This window comes from Acyrthosiphon pisum, chromosome A1 (assembly GCF_005508785.2).
Source record: "Acyrthosiphon pisum isolate AL4f chromosome A1, pea_aphid_22Mar2018_4r6ur, whole genome shotgun sequence".
NCBI lineage: Eukaryota > Metazoa > Arthropoda > Insecta > Hemiptera > Aphididae > Acyrthosiphon > Acyrthosiphon pisum.
Genome location: NC_042494.1, coordinates 1,238,683 through 1,261,449, shown reverse-complemented (window position 1 = coordinate 1,261,449; position 22,767 = coordinate 1,238,683). Strand labels below are relative to the sequence as shown.

General features: G+C 30.1%; 5 protein-coding genes across 7 annotated transcripts in view; 2 read left to right on the top strand and 3 right to left on the bottom strand.

Annotated features, from left to right (window-relative positions):
- Positions 1-1,195: 1,195 nt before the first annotated feature.
- On the bottom strand, positions 1,196-8,355 carry LOC100158790 (adhesion G protein-coupled receptor A3). Its single transcript, XM_008186303.3, has 12 exons — positions 8,305-8,355; positions 8,017-8,233; positions 7,757-7,914; positions 7,299-7,435; positions 7,004-7,215; positions 6,787-6,939; positions 6,573-6,725; positions 6,344-6,493; positions 5,763-6,223; positions 5,502-5,693; positions 5,323-5,427; positions 1,196-4,009 (listed from the first exon to the last, which is right to left on the bottom strand). Exons 2-12 carry the CDS (start codon positions 8,083-8,085, stop codon positions 2,572-2,574), a joined length of 3,228 nt encoding a protein of 1,075 aa, XP_008184525.1. The 5' UTR covers positions 8,086-8,233; positions 8,305-8,355; the 3' UTR covers positions 1,196-2,571.
- Positions 8,356-8,443: 88 nt separating this feature from the next.
- Positions 8,444-9,575, bottom strand: LOC103309830 (leucine-rich repeat-containing protein 4B). Its single transcript, XM_008186304.3, has 4 exons — positions 8,910-9,575; positions 8,761-8,829; positions 8,628-8,699; positions 8,444-8,570 (listed from the first exon to the last, which is right to left on the bottom strand). The coding sequence occupies exons 1-4, from the start codon at positions 9,167-9,169 to the stop codon at positions 8,495-8,497; spliced, it is 477 nt and encodes a 158-aa protein (XP_008184526.1). The 5' UTR covers positions 9,170-9,575; the 3' UTR covers positions 8,444-8,494.
- Positions 9,576-9,646: 71 nt separating this feature from the next.
- Positions 9,647-15,221, top strand: LOC100162879 (beclin-1-like protein). The gene is made up of 8 exons (XM_016805604.2): positions 9,647-10,236; positions 10,297-10,454; positions 11,303-11,454; positions 11,522-11,576; positions 11,793-11,980; positions 12,129-12,402; positions 14,110-14,324; positions 14,410-15,221. The coding sequence occupies exons 1-8, from the start codon at positions 10,125-10,127 to the stop codon at positions 14,516-14,518; spliced, it is 1,263 nt and encodes a 420-aa protein (XP_016661093.1). The 5' UTR covers positions 9,647-10,124; the 3' UTR covers positions 14,519-15,221.
- On the bottom strand, positions 14,329-18,023 carry LOC100160857 (UDP-glucose pyrophosphatase-like). Of its 2 annotated transcripts, none has more exons than XM_008186302.3 (6): positions 17,716-18,023; positions 17,501-17,606; positions 17,373-17,416; positions 15,764-15,828; positions 15,487-15,700; positions 14,329-14,887 (listed from the first exon to the last, which is right to left on the bottom strand). In XM_008186302.3, the coding sequence occupies exons 2-6, from the start codon at positions 17,579-17,581 to the stop codon at positions 14,650-14,652; spliced, it is 642 nt and encodes a 213-aa protein (XP_008184524.1). In that variant the 5' UTR covers positions 17,582-17,606; positions 17,716-18,023; the 3' UTR covers positions 14,329-14,649. The 2 variants fall into 2 exon arrangements, with proteins under 2 accessions (XP_008184524.1, NP_001155459.1); NM_001161987.2 differs by having other exon boundaries at positions 17,698-17,817.
- Positions 18,024-18,703: 680 nt separating this feature from the next.
- Positions 18,704-22,767, top strand: part of LOC100164964 (pyridoxine-5'-phosphate oxidase-like) — an 11,902-nt gene continuing 7,838 nt past the window's right edge. Inside the window, exon 1 of one of the 2 annotated variants that reach the window (XM_016805601.2) lies at positions 18,704-19,052. In XM_016805601.2, coding sequence (XP_016661090.1) covers positions 18,953-19,052 — 100 coding nt within the window. In that variant the 5' untranslated portion in view covers positions 18,704-18,952. 2 annotated transcript variants of the gene reach the window in all.

Sequence of the window (22,767 nt, the reverse complement as noted above, 5' to 3'; positions counted from 1 at the left end):
TTAATACTTATCTTGAAATAATATTTATTTAAGTATAATTAGTTCATTAAAGAATGATTATTCTGAAGTCACCAGACTATCAATGCCTAAGTAATTACTTATTTATTTATCCATACAAATAATTCGGCTATAGAGTTGAAGTTGTGAAAAAAAAATTGAAAGAGAAACGTGGGCACCCACAGGAAAACGCATTTGAAGAAGTAAAAAAAAAATTTTAAATATTCGGATGGGTGATCAATACTTGAACAATTTTTAAAAAATAATTAACTTGAGTTAGATAAATAAAAAATATGGAAGGGGAATGTGGGCGCCCGTAAGTAAAAATATTTTTAAAAAAAATTTGATTGTTTATAAGAAATAACAATTTTATAGTAGCTGCATAATATAGTCACCGCAGCTATACGATTTCTTTATTATTTATAGTACCTACCTAATGTAGTAATGTATCATGATTGTGGAATGTAGATATTATTAAGAGTATAACTATATAGGGTTCAAAATACGACCACCCCTCTTTTAAAAGAGTCTCAGACCATAATACGGAAAAGTAGACGAATTTATAAATTACAATTAAGTAGGTACCTAGTTTTATTATTACATACTGCATGGGAATATTAACGCCTATTACCCACCTAGGTATCAAAATTGACCATTTTTCATAATATTATTTGTATGTAACTAAGGAAGGTATACAACTATACAACTGCTTTTATACTATGATTCATGCACGTGCTAATTAGTAGGTAGGTATTCTCATTCAATTTATAATATTATTATGCTAGATTATAAAATAACTTAAAATGCAAAAACCCTTTAATTGGCATAGTTGTTACAACAAGCTTATAGAGTTCCAACAATCATTTAGACTCTTATATTGGAACCTTAAACCGATAAATAGCTTTTTTTTATAGAAGTAAAAATACTAAAACTACCTTTAGGTAGTAGTACTATTATAGCGTATTACCGTTGACTAGGAAAAAAATTTAAATTCAAACAGTGACAAAGTATAATAAATATTTTTTACCTATTTTGGAATATTGACATTATACCGTTGTACGTTTTAATATCAATCAAGCAGTGGAAATATCAAATAGTAACAGCTTTTTGTTGAAGTGTGAACATTTAATGGTACTATAGTAACGCATTTACAGTGCAAAAATTATACAGGGCAAAAGGTAAGAACTAAAAAAATATGTTTTGTATCATAAATCCAACTATTTTTATTTTTGTTAATGAATAAGATTATAATTATTAAATTATATTTCCAACATAATAATATAATTGAGACTATTAAAAACAAATCTTTATTACGGTGGTATAAATGTATAATAATTATATTTTAATACAAGTACTTATTTTCAATATATGTATATTTAATGCAAATTTAATAATAAAAAAGTAGAAAAAATCATAGTACGTAAAAAATTCCTATTATTTATAACTTATTAAGCACAATTTAATATTGGTACACATATACATAGAAACATAAAATACTGATCAAGTTTTGTTAAATTGTAATACTTATACTTCGGTTTAATTGAGCTGCAACTAATACTAAATAAATCAGAATATACAGAATTTTAAAAATATTTATGTAACATATACACTACATAATATATATTATATTATATTTATAAAATTATAAAATTTTCAAACTTGATCAGTTCAATTTTTTATAACTGTTTATATATAACTTACAGATTTTAGTTAGTAAATGCCTTAAATAATATAATCGTATACACAGAAATAAGTTTTTATAATAATTCCTATTTAAAAATTAAGTACATGCTATTTCTAAGTGGTATTCATAACAAAACTACAGAATTATATTGTGAGTTGTGACTTAAACAAACTATACCTAATTAATAATGTGTATGTTAAAAGCTACAATTCAAAAATCAAAGTCATTATGTGTTATAAATTAAGACTGTACAAATAATTATTGTTATATATCATAAGAAAAAAAACAACAAACAAAAATGGCAGTAGTACAGCTGGATTACCTGTAAAAAACTAGGTACAAAATTAAAATTAATTACAGCTCAAATAAACATAATACCTACTAAACATTTTATAATTATAATAACTAACAATAAATAAATAAGCTACAAAAACTAGCATGAAATAAAATAAGTCAGTGTTAAACTAAAGTTTCCAATTAATAAATAAGAAACAATACATATAAATTTAAATTTATTTGAAGGGTGCGGTGGGATTATTTTATTACTAAGCTGCACAAATTGTAACAATCATTCTTCATTTGAGATTAATTTTAATTGTTAAATTAAACACTAGAATATAAACGCCTTAATTAGTTATACAACAGAAATACTGACTAAAACCTAAAGGACATAGGAAGTACTTGGATAAAAAACAGTATCAATGTTAGTAATAAATAAATATTAAAAATATAAATACATTACATCTATATAGAACTCATATAGCTAATAAATACATGTTTAATACTCGATATTTTAATACTTCAACTAGGAAAAGATACCAAAGGTTAATTATAATGGAAGATACATTAGGCAATGAAGTTTCCTTAACTCAGTCAAGAGGTTTATTTTTCTAAACACAAGTCTCGTCATTTTCATCACTATCAGATTTATTAGTTCTGGCAAGCGTATAACCAGATGCCTTATGAGATTTTCTTATGTCCTTTTTTCTTTTGTTGGCATCCGTCCATCTCTCTTTCTTTGGTGTAATTGTTTCATATGTGTGATTCAATGGATTTGCACTAGAACAGTCAGACACTATCACATGAGGACTACTGCAAGTTTCTTTTTCGCTTATATTCCGTCCACAATCGGTGACACTGTCTGAAATACCTTCACAACTAGCACCACTCATTTGACTGGTTACAAATTCTTCGGTAGAGTAATCTCTTGGTGGTTGCATATATTTATGTCGATATTGTGTACGGCCATCTACCTCAACATACTCATGATCAGTAATGGCACTGTCTGAGAATACACCATTTTGTTTCAGTTCCAACCGTAGATTATTGGTTTTACCATTTTGACAGTAGTAAGCACCATTGTCTGTTAGTTCTGGCGAAGTCAATGGCGGACGTCGAGGTAAATTATTTTGTTTCCTTCTTTGTTTTTTAAAAAATCTCTTCGCTACAGTTATTTGATGTGGATTGTAATAATCAATTTGACGTTCCGCATTTAATTGATGTCGCATCATAACAAGTTGTAATTGAGGTGATCTAAATGATTGCAGTGATACAACTTCACTATTGGACTTTGGCCTCACAGATTGAAAACTATCAGTTCTAATAGATGGAGCGCGGACAGAATCAACAACTTTTTTTCTTCCCCAGCGATGTTCTTTCAGTTCTACAAATGCGTTCTGAACATCGTTTCGTACAAATATGTAAAACCACATTATCAAAAAGTTTTGAAATATATTGAAACAAGCAAACCATACACCTAACCATAGTTGTATAGTTGGACTGTGAATAACTGCTACATTAAAATAAGTCATTGCAACAGAAAACAAGTATCCACATAGGGTTCCATTGAAAAATCTCAGTTGGACGACAGGAGACTGTTCAGGATCTTCTACTTTGCTTGACGGAGTTGTAAGGCTGCGACAACTATTGTGTTCTACCATGCTATTTGTCTGATCCAATAGTTCCAAGTCAGTAGCTTGAGTACCTTCTGAAAGTTGTACATTGGAGTCGAGATCATTGGCAACACAGGAAACAATTAAACTGAGGAAAAAGATGCCGATAACAACCACTAAAGCCACACTAAGAATAAAACCAAAAGCAGGACCCGGTTTTAAGAAGCAATAATCTCCTTCGTGTCCTCCATAACCAGGCAAATTGACAGCACTTGACATTCCACACAATAACATTGGTATGCCCCAGCCAACCATATATATACCCAATAGTGGCTTTTTTACCACAACATCTTCATGTGGAATATTCATACCACCACCGTCATCAGATGGAGTGCCAGCTGGAAGGAATGGCTTATGTACACGTTTACACAAAACTCTATTAGAAAAAAAAGTAGAACAATAATTATTTAAAGCATACAACTACCTTTCATAAGGCACTACACATTTAATACTCATAAGCACCTCTCTACATCAAGGTACATTGTATTTTTAAAATAAAATACAAACTGAAGCAACTATACTTATCAGGTTTATTTTATAAATTTAAATTACTAGTATTATCAGTTATTAAATATAATAAATTAACTACTAACTATTGCTATCATCCTTTACGATGTGTTAAATATGGGAGAGAACACTCCTGAGACAGTTTTACCAAAGAAAAAAGCAGCCAAGTGCACCTTTTGCGCAGGTGATAATACTTCCAGTTACAAAAGATGTCCAAAATACAAAGCACTTCTTAAAAGTCGCACAACTTATTAAAATTATCAAAGTTTGAACTTAGTGAGTCACCAAACCTTCCCAAAGCTTCTTACACCTCCGTCATCCGATATAATAATATTGCATTACCTAATAGTTCCATTAAGGGTCCCGGTGCCAATTTTTAAAAATTTCCACAATTCTATAAAATTTGAAAATTAAATTTTATATATTAATTGCCACCTCAATTATAAGACTTTTCCACTAATCTCCTACCCGATACCTATTTAGAGAGGGTTGATTGGGTGTATTATATCGAAAAAAAATTACTTTACGGGAATAACTCTCAAGCTTTGTAGAATTGTCGGATTTTGATGAATATTTTTTTATATAAAAGAAAAAGACTTCCTACAGCCCACATCGATCTTTGATTTTATATTTTATTTCAAAATAATTGCATTAAAAAAATTGTAAAAAATACTTTTTATTTTGTATTTTTATAGACATATTATAAAGTTTTAGAATTAAATATTGAAAAACAGAGATTGATGCAGGCTGTAGAATATTTCCCTCTAGCAATTAAAAAAAATTTATGAAATTTGGTTGATTCTACAAGGCGGTATTGTTATTCCTGCAGTATATTTTTGAGGACAAAATGGCATCAGCACCGGGTGCCTTAACGATAGACCATTTTCCAAATTTATCTCAGAACTAACTCTTTGTATTAATCAATCCCCTCATTTCCTTCCCTACATCTGTACTAAATAAACTACATTCCATAATACAAATTTATCTCTACTGCATTCACTTAATTAACACAATGTCTTTATTCACTGATTACAATTAATACCTAAATACTTAATTAGGTCTCTGATCTACGAATGTATTCTATATTTCTACATTTACATTAAATTATTCTTTTTGTATTAATGTATTCTTATTGTTGATCTAGAACAGTTAGTTTAATTTAGAAAAAAAATTATAACTCACTTAATAGTCACTGTCATCCAAAACAATGGAGCTAAACTGAAAAATTGAATCAGCAATCCTATTATTTGGCAAGTTCTAGGATTTTCAGTCCGATGAATACCATTACTAATTAGTTATTTAATAAAAAAAAAAAAAATTAATAATTTCAAGCATTTACTTTCTATACATGTCTTACGAACCAATAGATTAAATAAAACATTGACATTGCAAACCAAGTATTGGGAAGAGAGTGTTTCAATTTTTTAGCCATTTGTATGTTGTTATTGAGTAACACATAGAGAGTGACTGAAAATAAAAGAAACGTACTTCCAACAAAAGTCCCAATATAAATTGATGTATGGGCAAACAACTTTGTTTTTTTTGTAGCAGTACTGAAACATTACATTGTGTACATTAATATATATATTAAAGGTTTAAAATAATGAATACCATTTTCGTACATATTTGTTGGAGGAAAAATATTATGCACCAATGTTGGACTCATAGTCAATGCAAAATAACCAAATCTATTACACGTGTACTCCAACATGCCGCCAGTAATACGTGCTAGCTGACAACTGGTGTTTGGATTTATATCCCATAATCCCGATAAAGGATTCCACCATGATGGGCTTGGCCTCATTGTCAAATAATGATCATAATTTTCAGGTTGACGTAATGTTAAAATGAGTGGTTCTGGTAAAATTTCCATTTCCACACCAACTAATTTTGTTACTAAAATGCAAGATTTTATTTCAGTAGGCAGTAATGTGACATTGTCTTCAGCTGTTATCATTGGCTCAGGGAACATTTTCCCATCTTCGTACACTATGAATACTAATTTTATTTCATTAGTAAGCAAATCTGTCTTTGAATCACTCATAAATAATGAATTTGGTACTTTTATTGACGCTTCAATAATCTAAACAAATTTAAATATGACAACAATTAATTTATATGATCTATATTTTTATTACATTGGATTTACGACTTTACAAGACTATTATTTGGAATTCTTTGTTTATGTGTAATATGAACTTACTCTGTTTTGATAAAGACTATCATTGTTATAAACATGACACATCAATGAATTCATTGTAGTTGGAGAATCTTGGTCTCGACCCCAAATACATATTAAACCATTGAAATTTTCTTTCGAAATAATAAATTCTTCCATCGCTATAGCTGATGTCTGAAATTAATAAGTGTATATTCTAATTGCAATTTAAAATTGTCACAATATTTAAAAATCATAATCATTTTCAATTTACCCATCGAGAATTTAATGTTGAAGCAAATTCTAATGAAGTTTCCAAAGCATTCACAAGTCTGGAGGTGGATTTATCATTCTTTTGAGCTGCTAATAGTAATTCTCTAGGTAGTTCAGCCATCAAACTTATTAAATCTACTACGATTGGTGCTAACTAATAAATATAAATCTATGTTAGATTTAATGAAACACATTAAAATTTAAAATTTAAATACCAATTTTTCATTGCGTATTACATCCAAATAGTCATCAACTATGTCGGCCATAAAACTAACATCAAGAATATCTTTAATTTCATTAAAATGATCTCTCGTGTAATTAAATAACTGCCTAGCTGTTTCTGAGCTATCTTTATGAGTAACATTTGTCTACAAAAAATTAAAAAAAAATCAATGAAATAAGTTTATAACTGATATTCAATAATTATCATACCTTGGATTGTGTGTAAAAAATACGAGTGGTTGGACTAGTGTAAGGACAGTCTAGAGTATCAGGTACTTCCCATATACCATTCAAATTACAATGTCTACTGACCGTACCTCTGGCTAATGGTTCAACTTCTTCATTTGCTTGACATTGTTTAACAGTTATTACATCTGAGACTGTACGAGTCCATGCATATGTTCCTTTATTGTCTTTACTTTCTAAAATAATTAAAATAATTCTTCTATTAAAATATACCAATACAAAAGAATACAGGTCAATAAATTTATTATTGTTAAATCACCTTCAACTCCACAGAATTTAGTTTTATTTGAAATAACAGTCAGTGAAATTGATTGAATTCGTATTCCACTAGAAGAGTTCAATTTACATTCATATTTTCCTGTATGATTTGTATTGAGTTTTGCTATTGACAAATTACTGTGAAAGAATACCAAACAACATTTTAAAATACACTGTTTAATGTTTATTAATATTTTTTATAATGAGCTCATATAATTTAAAAATACAAATTTGACTTGTAACAATCAAACAGTAAAAGATATTACAATTTATAAAAAGTAATAGTGGCGCTGAACTCATATATCATGTGAAGCGATTGCTGAAAAGTTGAAGTGGGTGGGTGAGTGGTGATAAAAAATTTTAGATTTCGCTTCACAAAAAATTTTTGAGTTTGGCTATATTCTTACTCTATGGTTTGGCGTCACTAAAAAGTAAAAATTGATTGTATTTAGCACTAACCTTTGAATCAAACCAGTGTTTTCAAAATCTCCGTCAGTAACAATAATTGATGCATTAGTATTTAATGCATTTATGTTCCATGTCAAAATAATACCTTCTAGAGCATCTGTGCCAACAGCACGACATAATAGTTCTGTTGAATCGCCTTCAAAGAGAATCTATACAAAAAGGGCAATTCCAAATAGTAAATAAGTACATGGAATTGCTTAAATGATGTTTCGAACATCAGTAGAATAGATGGTAAATAAATTAAAAATTACAAGATTTGTGTAAGGTAAAATTTCGATGGCTGGAGGTGAGTTTGATTTTGGGCGCACACAGTTCAACATATCTAGGCGTATATTTTTAATAGGTGTGTCTTTCAAGGAAGTTGGTTCATGACATTCAGATTTCGGTCCTAATTTAACTTTTCTTTTGACCCACTCAAGAAAACCAGAAATTTCACAATCACAAACTAATGGGTTGTCTGATATATCTCTATAAGTAAACAAAATTAAAGTATAAATAATCAATATAACTATAATATGTAATAAATAATTAATACTTACAGTCTAGTGAGATGAATTAAAAATGTAAACGTATTGCCTGGTATTTGAGCAATATTATTTTTGTTTATTTTCCTGTAAAATAAATGTATTTATCAATCAAGAGATTTTAATTTCATTTTTTCAAGCTATTTGTCAGCAATTTAAAATTAGGCAAATGCTATAAATATTAAAGTTTATTTATCTTAATTTCTTACAATTGTTCCAATGAAAAGAGCCCTTCAAACATGCCTTGAGATATATTTCTGAGTTTGTTGTCAGTCAGTGTCCTACATTTAATATAATTGTATTATTAATAAGTCATTACACAGCACCAAACTACTCACAATATTTTAAGATTTGGCGTGCCGCGAAACGCTCCATCTTGAATAATAGAGATTAGGTTTTTGGTCAGATCTCTGCAACACACATACATTACGTTACATAAAAGTATACAATTATATTAAAAATCAATCTTACAGCTTTTGTAAAGTCAGAATAGGTATGGCGTTTGTGGGCAAAGCAGCAATAACGTTGCTGGACAGATCCCTAAGAGCAAAGACACACAATATTATATATTGTTAAATCAAAGAATACAGATCAAGTGGACAGTGGCTTAGATGACTTACAAGAATGTGACTCCCGTAAAGTTGGACAGTTGAACCAGGGGTATCTCGCTGAGATACATGACAGGCTTATCAAGCCCACCACATTTGACTTTGCTGAACTTGTCACCGACCCTTCTTTTTGGGCAGATGCATCGCTCCGGACACGCCGCAACGTCCGTAGACGTTGCCGCCACTGCAGCAGCCGTTTTCTGGGCTGCTACCGTGCAGGCCAACAGCAACCACAGCAACCACAGGGCCCACAGCAATGAGCCAGGGTACATGGCGACAATATTGACGATCGACAAACCTCCTAATACAACGAACTTCGGTCCAACGTCTACACCGAAGTAGCTCGCAAGACCACCTCTTCTTCGTCCTCGTCCGACGCCTTCATCGCGTCAAAAGTACATCGGTACAAAACCGATAAGTCTGACAAAAAAGGTTCGCAAAGGCCCACTATTCGATTTTTGTTAAGGCATTTACGGCAATCTTGAATGTAATATTATTCTAATACCTATGTCCTATCTACGAGCGACGTCAAGTATTTTCGGTTTGTTTACAATTTTTTTTTTGTTTTCGTTCGTCGTTTATCTTTTATTTATTATTATTATTATTACTATTTATACTTATTAGTTATTTTCTTCCCTCTCCAAACAACAAACACTATATAACCTCAAAAGCTGCCAGCGACCGACTGTCAGTGGCCCGCCACTGCGTCGAAGTGTCGAGGGTTGTAACGTCTTGTCAGTTGTCACGTCTCGTCGGCCATCAAGGCAGAAGCGGGTACTGACAAAGTCGCAACTTGCAACACCGTTATTGTTATTGTTATTGTTATTGCTATCCACAGACCGGGGTTTATTTTTTAGTCATGGGTTCAAGGTCGTACTATCATCATGAAACAAAAGCAGTAGTGGTTTTTTAAACTTTTTATTATCTCTCCCCGATAACGTTATTATTATTTATTAGTTATTATCATAGCAAAAGGAGATAATATAATTATTATAATTCACTATTTGCCCATATTAATTATTAATGTGTATTGTGTCTTATTTTTTGTTGTGCGCAAAATAACTAACCGTCGTTGAAAGTCCGACCTTTTTTTTATGCTGTGGTTTCTTGACAATTACTTCGCGCACTGTTCTCTATAGTTAGGCACGTCTCTGTTGTGTACATTATTGTTGTCACTTCGATTGATGTTTTGAAGTCCCGCAAGTCACTACCTACCTACAATCAGAGATGTCGAACACCAACGTCAACGTTAGTTTTGCTTGCCAACGGTGTTTCGAACCAATCCGTTTGGATAGCTCATTCAACAGCATCAGTGAACACACCATTGCCGAATTGTCACGTAAGTGTTAGATTGATTTACATTTAAACTCGGTAACCTAACGGTTGTTGTTGTTTGCAGTGCCAATCGTCACATGTCCAGAAGTTGATCTTGAGTCTCAGGCAAAACACATTGATCATATGATACCCGGTTTTCACTTGAACGATTCGTCCAGTGGAAATAATGGTTTTACATTGTTGGGTGAAGGAGAGACACCGACTCTTAGCCATCAAATGAAGGCTAGTTAAATAACCACATATATTATGTAGTACCTACCTACCTATATGTGACTAGATTATTTTTAATGATTATATCAGGGGTGTCCAACTCTACTCTAGATAGATATTAATGCGGTACCCACTTCAATTTAAAATCTTATCCTCTACGATCACACATTATACATATCATTGCTATTAAGAGGATGATACCCTTGTATATGTTGTCTCCATCTTACACACATACAACATGACAAATTTTTGCTCACTAGTTTCAACTGTGTGCTCTTATAGTTTTGATATTAGAGTGAATTGACTTTTATCTAATGTTTGGTTAGGGACATTATCTGTGCTTAAGCATCTTTATTCAATATTTTAATTTTTAAGTGCAATATGAGCGTTTTTAACTTTTGATATTTCACATACCCATATCTTGCTTGAAAATGAAAATATTGAAAAATCACCAATGCTTGAGTATAAGTAATGCTCTTCCCTAAAATTTTGATAATAGGTCAATTCACTCTTATATCAAAACTAACAGCATACTATTGAAACTAGTGAACGGAAATGTAGTATGTCGTATGTGTGTAAGACGGAGACAACAAATGCATGGTTAGCATCCCCTTAGGTTGTAGGTATTTGGTATTTGCAAACAAATGTTTTCAAAAATGAAAAACGCCTAAGGTAATAATTGGCCTACTATTTTGGACTAGCACCCAGAAAGTTGTTTTGAAGATTGCCACAACTTCAATCAATCTGAATATTATTCATTACTTTCATAATAAAGCAATTCATATTTTATAATTTCACATAGGCTTTTTTGGTATTTTATGTATAATATTATAATAATTATATATCATTAATTTGTGTAGGTGGCAGCTAACCTTTTCGATATTGTGTCGGGAAATTCAAAGATAAATCATCCACTGTGCGATGAGTGCACCGATGTATTGATGGACATGATGGAAGAGGAGCTACAACAGGCCGAAGCGGACTATGTAGATTACAGCAATTACTTGAAAGAGTTTGTACTATTTTTATTGTAATTTAGACCATTGGTATTAAATGATAATGTTATATTAATTGTTTAGACTTTCCACGGAAGAACCAGAAGACATGGATGCACTAAACAAAGAGTTGGAAGACGTGAGTATTAAAGACATACTTTTCTATTATTTGATGTACAATAGAGTATCAATTAAACTTGTGGGTGATAAAGTTCTTAAAAAGTCCACTAAAAAATATACAATAGGTACAGTCGTTTCGAAAATATGGAGATAGTCTGTTCCACACCAGACTCTACAATCAGTATAGTTGATACCCAATTCTAAAATGAATACAAAATTACAAATATGGTTACAGTTGTTGAAAGAAGAGAAAAAGTTGATGGGTGAACTAGCAACCTTGCAAGACACTGAAAACGCATTAGATTGTGATATAAAGGAAGCAGAGAAAGAAAAAGAAAGATTAATTAAAGAAGAGGAGCGGTATTGGAAAGAATACAGTAAACACCGAAGGGATTGTATCCTCATAGAAGATAAACAAAAAAGGTTGGTTTTTGTTATAATATGAGTTTTAATTTTTGAATACTTATATGAAATTGATGAATAATTTGGCCTTTTTTAAATTATTTGGAACTTAAAAGTAGATTAATTTTTTCTATAAATGTACATAATTAACGTACAATGTTTGTTGTAGCGTTGAATGTCAAATAATTTATACCACTTCACAATTGGCCAAGTTAAGAAAAACAAATGTATTTAATGCAACCTTTCACATATGGCATCATGGTCATTTCGGGACCATTAATAAATTACGATTGGGTAGATTGCCATCAGCTCCAGTGGATTGGGCGGAAATAAATGCAGCCTGGGGTCAAGTAACGTTGCTGTTGGTGTCATTAGCTAGATATATGAATTTGAAATTTGAAAAATATCGTCTTGTACCTTATGGAAATCATTCTTATGTTGAAGTAAGTGTATATAAAAACTAAAAATAAATTTACCTAATAATTTATTAATTGACATTGAATACAACAATTTCCAGTCACTTACACCTATAAATCAATGTTTTTTTGACAATATTCTCAAATTTGTTTTTAAATCTAGATTTTGAACAAGCTCCACAAAATAAATTAATTGTTAATTTATTATTACAATTTAAAAGCAATGCACTTTCACTCAAAATCCTCTTTACTTAAAAAAATTACATTCCTATTGAACTTCTAGTTACTGATAGGCGATAATTTACACAGCATTAGCACAAATTAGATGAAATCAATTTCATCTATTTTGTAGTATTAATCTTTAACTATGTTCAATAAAATGTGTAAGAGATAAATATCATACAATTAAATAATTAACATTACTAAACAAATTAGTAGAATGACATATATTAATCTGAAAATTGGTTGAACAATTTATATTTGTAGTTAAATTATGTTTATTAATACCTAATTTCCTATAATGTATTTATAGAATCTAAATTTTAGATACTTATTTAATTTATGCTAGAAATTGAAAAATTATGATATAGGTAGTTTGGTTGTTTAGTTTTTTTTTTTTTTTAATAATTTACAAAATTAATATGAAATAAATAGACTGGTACAATGTGCAACCTTTTTGATAATTAACCTATAGTCAGTGGCGCCGAACTATATTTTCAAAGGGGGGGGGGGCAAGTAAAAAGTTATACGGACCACCACCTCCGTTTACGGTTGCTTCAGTGCTGCATATGTATACATTAATAGCTTATTAGGAACATAATTAATAAGTAGTTTGCTGGGGTACCCACGGACCCCCACGACCCCACCCACCGAAAAAAAGAGGGGACGGTTGCCCCTCTTGGGTTATAGGTTCGGTGCCACTGCCTATAGTTACTTCACCAGTCTGTGTGATCTACCTTTTATTACGATTAGATAAAATACATAAACTATTGAATGTCTATGGAGAATTCTATTTGCCGTTGGAATTGTTTAGTTGTTTAACTTAGCAGGTGACGAATCAATATTTCTAAGTGAAGAGGTGAGAATAATAAAGATTCATTTATTTTGATTTTCAAACTGTTCCTTTCAAGCTAATCATATTTAAATGGTTTTGAATCATATCACCGGCTGTAACATGGTTTTTGTGAAAGGCGGTTTTTATTATGTCATCAGCATATGTACCTAGGGATGTGTAGAAGGTTTTCGGGATGTCATAAGTGAAAATCGAGTAAAGGAAGTAGGCAATGACAATTCCTTGAGGAACTCCTGCTTTAATTGTGTAGAGTGTTGAGTAAGTGGTCTTTAGGTAGATGGTAAAATAGCAGTTTGTCTTTGAAAGATAGAATTTAATTAAAATATTTTAAGCCAAGACAACTAAAATAGAATTGGCGACAAACTCCTCACCCAAACATGCAAACTCTACAATCAGATAATTTCTTAACATACTTGAAGGATATTTTTACAATATAAATTACACAAATCAAAATTTGGTCACTTAGGATACCAAGGATTAAAGACAGGTGTAATGAACAGTGGTTATATGTTTTTTCTTGTATCTTTTGACATTTAATAGTTTTTGTTTTTTATTAAAAGATATGTATAAGTTTTCATTATTAAAATAATTAAGTGTAGGTCATACATTGGACCAGTACCAAATAAAATGCATTATAATATTAACTATTTTTAATGTTACAGGTGTTAGGGGAAAAAAAGACATTGCCACTGTATGGCCAAGGTGGCATACGTTTTGTCTGGAACACAAAATTTGATTTGGCTATGGTTGCATTTTTAGACTGCCTCCAGCAATTCAAAGAAGAAGTTGAGAAAGGTAATTCTGGATTCCATTTACCATATCGAATGGAAAAAGGAAAGATTGAAGATTCAGCCACTGGCAATACATACAATATTCGGTAATTATATTAAATTACTTTTATTAAAAATATCAATTAATAATTGAGCACTAATATTTATTTATAATATACTTTTATGTTATAGAATACAATTGAATTCCGAAGAAGGTTGGACTAAAGCTCTAAAGTTTATGCTTACCAATTTAAAATGGGGTTTAGGTTGGGTATCTGCTAAGATAAACCACGAAATGTAAATAAAAAAAAAATGAATAATGAATTTGAATTTGAATTTGAAAAATAATATAGGTAATTTGTTTTTTATAATTTTTATATAAATGTATAACTTATTAATTAATATTAAATCAACAATGTTATTGGTTTAAATTTAATTGTTCAAAACAATTTTGTTTGTCAAAAACCACATTAAGCCAAAAAGAAAACTAGACGACCCATTTAAAACTTCTGATTGAGTGATTATATCTCTGATTTGTGGTATAGTATATTCTACGACTTCAATGTCTTCTCCTTCGTGCGCAAGACCTCCTCCTTCAGATATTTTCATTTGATCAGTCACTTCAGTGTAAAAAAATGTCATAATAGAACCAGCTGTACTTAATGCAGCTCTAAAAGTAAAAGAACAACAATTTAATAATTTATTTTTTAATACATAATTAACATTATTAAATTATAGTGTACAATATAAATTATATATTTTATAAAATATTAATTGATTACATAGAAAATAAGTTTCCCCAATGGTGTATTTTAAAAATCAATATAATGTAACTTATTTTTTTTTTACATAAGTAATTAACTATTAAGTCCAAGAGTATTTTTATAAATGTCAATTTATAGTAAGGTTTGTATGAACAGTTTTAAAATAAATGTACGGCTAATTGTATAATTTATGTACATCATATTTTTTTAAAATTATAAACAAAATTGGATCATTTTTAATATTATTGATTTGTTTGAAAAATGGGTAAGTAGTTGAAATAGCTATTGCAAGTTTATTAGAGCTGTATTAATAAGATTATTTGGGGTGGATATATAGTGAATAGAACAGTATTGTTCTATACACTGTCTATTTAAAAACAGAAAAATTATAATATGCTTTGTAGTATAAAAATAATGACCTAATTATGCACTATTAATATACCGTAGTAAAAAGTATTACTATACTATATTATAGTTTTTAAAATAGAAAACATAATTACATTACCTACAACTGATGATTTTTTGCATATCTGACACTTTGACTTCATAACCACATTCTTCTCGGACCTCATCAACAGCTATTTCTTCAAGAGCTTTGTTTTTGTCTACAATACCAGCACAAAATTCTACCGTCAAACCAAGGCTAGGTGGATATTTATTGGTATCAATACGTCCATCTTTGGGTCTATCGCATTCTGGTATACTTTTATAGTAGACACCTACAAACAATTATATACATTCAACAATACAATACAATATACCAATCGATGTTCAATTGCTACCTGGTCTAAATTGTTTAACGCACACCAATGTATTTCTGGTTCTGTTGTAGATTATCACAAACACTCTACACATAAATAAAAAACCAGCTAGGTAAAAAAAATATATCATTATATTAATAATTTAAAGACATCAGTTAATAGTATTGTAACCTACATTTATTTTACTTTGTGCACTAAAAGAAAAAACTACTATCATAGTATCAGATTATTTAAAAATGGTACCTAGGTACATAATATCTATTTGACTATATATTTTTCTTTTTCATTCATCTTATAAATAGGTAATATAAGTACATATTATATAATATAACTGTTCAATATCTTTTTAATTGCATTGAAAACAAATTGTGAAAATTATAAATCATATTAATAATACTACTGGATACTGATTTAGTTAATCTTAAAGGTAAGGCCCAGATTTCCATGAAAAGTGCATTATTATTTAGGTGCTCTAGAACAATGCATTTTAAGTACATAATTTGTTTCATATAACGGATACTTAAAATGTGAAATTTTTATTTTTAGCATTTTTAGTGCATATTAATATATTAAAATTAAATGAGCATTTGGAGCAAATTAGCTAAGAGTTCAAAATATATCAACAAATATTGTGTTCATAATATTTTCATGATAGTTTAAAGTATTTTTCATTCATACGAAATGTCAATCATTCTATATATTCTTATTATAGAATTTTTAGAATAGAATTATTATTCTTATAAAATTAATATTGTTTATTTATAATATTGATCATTAAGCAGGTATATTATATTAAGAAATAGGCGATGTTGATAAAACAAAAAAGTAGGTATAGAAATAGTCATGAAATAAATAACATTAAAATGAGATTGTAAAACATAATATAGGTAATCACAATTTTACTAACTTACAGACATTTGTACTTTTTAGTTTTATAATAATATTAATGTTTAATGTGTTTTAAAAAGTTTTAACTTTTAGAAAGTAATGATCAAAAAATAAATATTTATAAAATAAAGAGCAAAATGATTAGCTAGGTATAGTATGATGTAAGATATTTGAGCTTATTATTTATTATTATAAATAATTACAATAATTAAAACATATATTCAAGCAGATATTTTTTAATTTAGTTATTTATTTTTTCAACTTGTTAAAACTATTACATTGAAAATTATTTTAACTTCTAAAGTCGGAAATAGAAATTAGGAATGCAGGATGTTCCAACATAATTGTTTAAATATGTCAGTAATTTGTTCAATACATTTTTGTCAAATCCGATTTATAAGGCAAAATTTAATCATATTTGAGTATTTGACCCATTTATTATGAATATTTCAAAAAGTTATGAGCATTGAATATATTTACAAATTTACCAATAATTAATAACAATTAGGTTACAATGAATCAACTGAAGTTTAAGAACCAACAAACATTGTGACACTTTCTAAGCAATGCAGTGCCTGAAATGTCTAATATCATAATATTGATGCTATAATAAACAAAATATGATTATTATAAGTGCATCATTATTTAAAACACAAGTGCATTTAATTTTTACTAATGCCGATATGGCGATATGACCTCAAAATAATGCATTATTAGTTTAAATAATATAAAGTATATTTACCCATTATGACTATCAATTAGGTCCCATTTTATTTCATTTCCTCCCTAGACAGAAAAACAAACAAATGCACTAATATTTCGCAGCAATTAATGAGATTACTAAATACAATTAAGATAAGTAATATGTACTTGTTTGAATATCAATGAAAACGGCCTAATGAATGCCGATTCTGTGGTTTTAACAACCCTGACATCGGTTATGGGCTTCATGGTCAAACAGGTTTCGAGTTAATATCTGCGCACACGAAAAACAAAATTACAAGACCGGGTTAAACTATTATAAAAACGTTAAAATAATTGAATGTATAAAAATAATATTATAATACTTATTATCATCAAAGTACCCGGGGGACGGTAATTCGGAAGTCGGACGAACTTGGAGATTTTGCAAAAAACCACTCAACAGTCGTACAATACCCAGTCGTGATGGAAAATGAAACGCAACTAACGAAAAACCGTGTAATTCGTTGATTGATCACACAAGCTGCTGAGTGCCGTCGCGTACTCGGATATCAATTGTGGCCGCAGACCGCAATACCGTATTAAATAATAAATATTATTATTATAATAGCCAATAGGTAACGCGTATCGTGTGTCCATGTCAACCGTTATCATGGTGAACACCGATGATGATAAATAATAATATTATAATAAATAAGTACTTAAGACTTAAGATTTGAAAGTATTATATTATTTTACTGTTTAGTCAGTATTTACTAATTATTGCTGCTATAAAAGTGGCATACAAAATAGTGCGTGCCGGTCGCAGAGGGGATAAACTGCAACAGCTGCTACAAGCAACTACTACTCCCACTATATTATAATATTGTCTATGATATATTATTATTTTTATCATTGAAATATCGAATCAGGTATATTATTATTATTATTTAATTTAATAATCCGTCATCCGCATAGGCGCAAATAGCGTTTGAGATTTGGGGGGCTAATAGGGCTAATATGGCCTTACTTTGATAATATTGAATAAGCTTAAAACAAAATGTAGTGAATTTTTGCGAGGGCTATGGACATTTTTGGGGGGCTGAGTCTATATGTGCCTATGGTCATCCGGAAGAGTTGCACTGCTTAAAATCTATACGTGGGCGGTGGGCCACTTTTAGGGACTACTTTTTTAAAAACATTATTTCGGTGATTAGTAATAATTTTCTATAAATATAGAATTTCGGAGTAGTTGTAGTCGCAGCAGTATGCGTTCGGAGTATTAAATTATTATAATCGTGGCAGATGATTATCGAGATAGTTGCAGCACAGGACAACGGTCGTGGCAACTTTATTAATTATGTTTTATCATACATCTGAGGGGCACATTGATTAGGACGTTACGTCATCGCGGTCCGTCCGCCGACCACCACTATTCAACTCTTCTCTACTCTCTACTCTCTAGTCCACTCGTCAGTCATTCACCCGCTTCCATCGCTCTACAGTTTATTGGGCGGCGCTGACTCTTCGCAGTGTTTTGGTCCCTCGTCCGATTTTTGATTTCCTGTAATAACTAATAAAAACAATTAAATAACAGCGCGCCCACACCCACTGAACATAATAATAATTTTATATGATCATATGATCGTTTCGAGTGTACAAAATCTGTGGAAATTGTGCGCCGGAGTACGTCGCTTATCGACCACAGGTCCCATTCGTATGGCAGATTCGAGTGTTGCACGTAAGTCGTCCATCTGTTTTCGATTTCGTTCGTCTCCCAGATGAATATTGTTGACAGTTTTAATTTGGTAGATAATATTAATTTAAGTTGCTATTATTATTGATTTAGACGCTGCATGCTAGTTTTTGTAATATCCTCTAACACACTTGCTCGACCATTTTACACAATTCTGTGCATATAACCTTTTAGTAGTGTGTCTGCAACGGTCACCATGTTTGCCAAATCAATATCGTCGTTTTTCTTTGCTAGGACATTAAACGCGACTGTTCCCAAGATGATGTCGTCCACATGCATTGAGACGTTGTCTGCTGAAGGCCGACGAGACTTTTACAACTCGTTTGACACCGTACTCACAGACTGCGATGGTGTACTGTGGTTGCTGAACAACACGATACAGGGGGCCACAGAAGTTATGAATGGCTTCAAGGCGAACAACAAGAAGGTGTTTTTTGTCACCAACAACAGCACTAAATCGCACACGCAATTCTTGGAGAAGTTTCATACACTGGGATTCAAAGCCCTGGCCAACGAAGTGGTCAGTACTAGTTTCTTGGCCGCAAAATACTTGAAAGCCAATCTTGATCCATCTAAGCAAGTCTATGTAGTGGGATCCCCAGCTATCGCATGTGAACTAGATGCACTAAATATAAGACACTTTGGTGTTGGCGAGGATTATTTAAAAACTTCTGTACCCACGTTTGTTGAAAACATAAAGCTCGAACCCGACGTTGGTGCTGTGTTGGTTGGATTTGACGAACATCTTAGTTATCCTAAACTATTTAGAGCTGCATCCTACTTGAAGGATCAAAATGTCCTGTTTGTGGCAACTAACACTGATGAGAGTTTTCCAGTGGCTGGTACAGGTTTAGTTATGCCTGGTACTGGTAGTCTGGTGTGTGCTGTCAAGACTTGCGCCGGACGTGACCCATTTGTTGTTGGCAAACCATCAAGCTATATATGCAATGTTTTAACAGAAACAAATAAAATTGACCCTTCAAGGACATTAATGATTGGTGACCGTTGCAACACTGATATACTGTTGGGTAAACGTTGTGGGTTTAAAACACTGTTGGTATTAACTGGTGTAAATAGCCTGAAAGATGTGGAAGAGTGGAGCAAATCTGATGATCCTAAATTACTGGAGTTAGTACCCGATTATTACGCTCAAAGTATCGATAGTTTGAGAGCGACATTTCCAGTGCCACTGTAATGATTGAATGACAATTTTTACTGTTTATTTTAAATAAATTAAAATATTAAACTAATGCATTGTAGAACAATTTTATTTTATTATATTATGTTATCACCGTTCTTAGACAATTTTTAGGGGTGGATATTTAAATGTTTTTCACATTTTGTTCAACTTTTGTTTAGCATTGATTTATTACTTTAATCATAGCAAAAATTATGGTATGTACTCTTGCCCATCATAATACAATGTATGATGTTTTTGGAAATGTTAATTCTTTTCTGATAAAATTTGCATTGTATTTTAAATAGTACAATTCTTGTATTATCTGAGAATAATATGTTACCTATGCTGTTTACTTTTTTTTATGTCAATTAAATTTCTGATTTTTTGTGAATGAATAAATGTAATAAACAGTTTTTTATTGTCTGTCTACCAATATTAATTGTTTAGTTTTCCTTATATTATTTCATACTATTTTATTATCTGTTGAATCGTTAATCAATATTTCTAAAGTGTATAACAAATAACAATCAATAATTATCAGTTTATCTGTCTGCTGATTTTTTTCCAATTAGGTTTCAAGTAAAATATAAATTACTAAAACTTTGCTATGTCAGGTATATTATAGGTATTAAGTTATAAAATGTTATGATTACATATAATAATTTTTATCTTTTAATACATTAATACTTGTCACTTTTGAATGTTATTATGCATAATTAGGCAGTAATTATAATATCTATTTAATATTTAAATATTATGAAATTTAAAAATTAGTATAATACTATCGCTTAACATTTTCTAGATAAATTATAGAAGAATATTTTATCTGTCTTCAAACATATTAAACCTACTTAAAAATTTAAAAGTATTTACTTGAGTATAACAATATAATATTGTATAATATAATACTGTGAACGTAGTATTTCTTGTAAATTTATAGGGATTATTGATCAATCTGTTAAAGAGACATATTATTTTTCTATAATTATTTATAATATTAACTATAAATTATTATTGTTGGGTTGATGCAATACTTGCAAGCTATACGTCGATTAGAGATAATTTGTCAAAGTAGATAACCTTTTTTAAAAGTTCATCGTTATAGAATTATTAAGATTGCCATTTTGAGACTAGATAATATTATTTTAATACCATTATTAAATTTGATTACAATAATGTTTTCAAACTTCATAACTGATTATATATTATAATATAGAATATTTTAGAGTTTTGAACTTTGGTATAGAAATATAAAAAATTAAGTATATAATTTATTTTTTAATTATAAAATCTATATTGAAAAACAATGGTTTTGTCTATTTATATATTTATTAATTGAGCCTAAGCATCAAAGGCCCTTATATATTTTTACTAGACATATTTAAAATGTTAAACGTCAACTATCGGCGATCGGCAGTGAACGTTTTAAATATAAATAAACGAAAAAATAATTCGAAATAAATAATTCTGATTGTATTATTTTATATAATATAAATTATAAAATTAATAAATCATCTGCTTTGGCTAGAAAATAATATTTAGTTACACGCAAACTGAGGTCTGAGACAATTGCAGTGTGCTATAATAGTTATGGGAATAATCGAATAGAATAATTCGTTTAATCAAATCCATTCGAATCAACTCGATTTTTTAAAAACGATTTGATTAATCATAATCAAAATCATTCGAATGATAAAATAATCGTATGAACATAAATTTATCATTAAAAACTATTCTCTATTAGGTATTTAATATTAAATAATAACAGACCATCCTAAGAATATATTTGCTTGTTTATTTTAATTTGTTCTACATTTAGATTTTAGTCGATGGGTACTAAATTAGGAATTACTGTGTAATGTGTATTAATATTATGTAAGATATCAATAAATATTAACTATAAGGGACGCGTCTCACTATCGCGGTTGCAACCGCCAAATTTTTAAGTTATAACCAACATTATTTAGTCAATACTCGGAAGCTATAAATAGTTTTGAATGTTGCATATTTGATATTTCAGTATTTTTCACTTATAGATTATCATTCGATTATTTATTTTTGCGTTATAATCGGTTCTAGCAGTTTAAATTGTAAATGTTAATAATAATCCCCAACAAAAACATAACCGTGAAAAAATTCCAAGTTCCAAACTCCCTACCAAAAAAGTTGGCCTATCAAAGTAGTGAAATCTACATTGTGGCCAAGTCTGCTATTTTTTAATTCATAACCTCACTGCACTCTTACATTAAAGAGCAACACTCCTCTTTTATTTTTATTGTTTAGGCCAGTTTCTAAATGAGGCATAAACTAGACTTGGCCGCAATGTAGATACCACTACTATGATTAACTGTCTTTTTTTGAGAAGAAATCTAAACGTTTTTCTTTTTTCTGAGTACTCTTTTCCCCACCACCCACGTAAGTCATAAGATAATGATGTTATATGCCTCATTCAGAAACTGGCCAAGTGTTAAACAATAAAAATAAAAGAGGAGTGTTGCTCTTTAATGTAGGAGTGTAGTG

What these genes read in the sequence shown, in the direction of transcription:
- LOC100158790 (XM_008186303.3), bottom strand. Translation starts at nt 8,085, where the DNA reads ATGTTGAACTGTGTGCGCCCAAAATCAAACTCACCTCCAGCCATCGAA. An exon ending in TTTTACCTTACACAAATCTT is followed by an intron (nt 7,915 to 8,016) that starts GTAATTTTTAAT and finishes CTTTTTGTATAG; the next exon opens with ATTCTCTTTGAAGGCGATTC. An exon ending in ATGTTTTATTTAATCTATTG is followed by an intron (nt 5,428 to 5,501) that starts GTTCGTAAGACA and finishes ATAACTAATTAG; the next exon opens with TAATGGTATTCATCGGACTG.
- LOC103309830 (XM_008186304.3), bottom strand. Translation starts at nt 9,169, where the DNA reads ATGTACCCTGGCTCATTGCTGTGGGCCCTGTGGTTGCTGTGGTTGCTG. An exon ending in ATTCTGACTTTACAAAAGCT is followed by an intron (nt 8,700 to 8,760) that starts GTAAGATTGATT and finishes TGTGTGTTGCAG; the next exon opens with AGATCTGACCAAAAACCTAA. An exon ending in ACGCCAAATCTTAAAATATT is followed by an intron (nt 8,571 to 8,627) that starts GTGAGTAGTTTG and finishes TATTAAATGTAG; the next exon opens with GACACTGACTGACAACAAAC.
- LOC100162879 (XM_016805604.2), top strand. Translation starts at nt 10,125, where the DNA reads ATGTCGAACACCAACGTCAACGTTAGTTTTGCTTGCCAACGGTGTTTC. An exon ending in TACAGCAATTACTTGAAAGA is followed by an intron (nt 11,455 to 11,521) that starts GTTTGTACTATT and finishes TTAATTGTTTAG; the next exon opens with ACTTTCCACGGAAGAACCAG. An exon ending in GAAATCATTCTTATGTTGAA is followed by an intron (nt 12,403 to 14,109) that starts GTAAGTGTATAT and finishes TTAATGTTACAG; the next exon opens with GTGTTAGGGGAAAAAAAGAC.
- LOC100160857 (XM_008186302.3), bottom strand. Translation starts at nt 17,581, where the DNA reads ATGAAGCCCATAACCGATGTCAGGGTTGTTAAAACCACAGAATCGGCA. An exon ending in CGTTAAACAATTTAGACCAG is followed by an intron (nt 15,701 to 15,763) that starts GTAGCAATTGAA and finishes AATTGTTTGTAG; the next exon opens with GTGTCTACTATAAAAGTATA. An exon ending in CAAAAAATCATCAGTTGTAG is followed by an intron (nt 14,888 to 15,486) that starts GTAATGTAATTA and finishes TTTTACTTTTAG; the next exon opens with AGCTGCATTAAGTACAGCTG.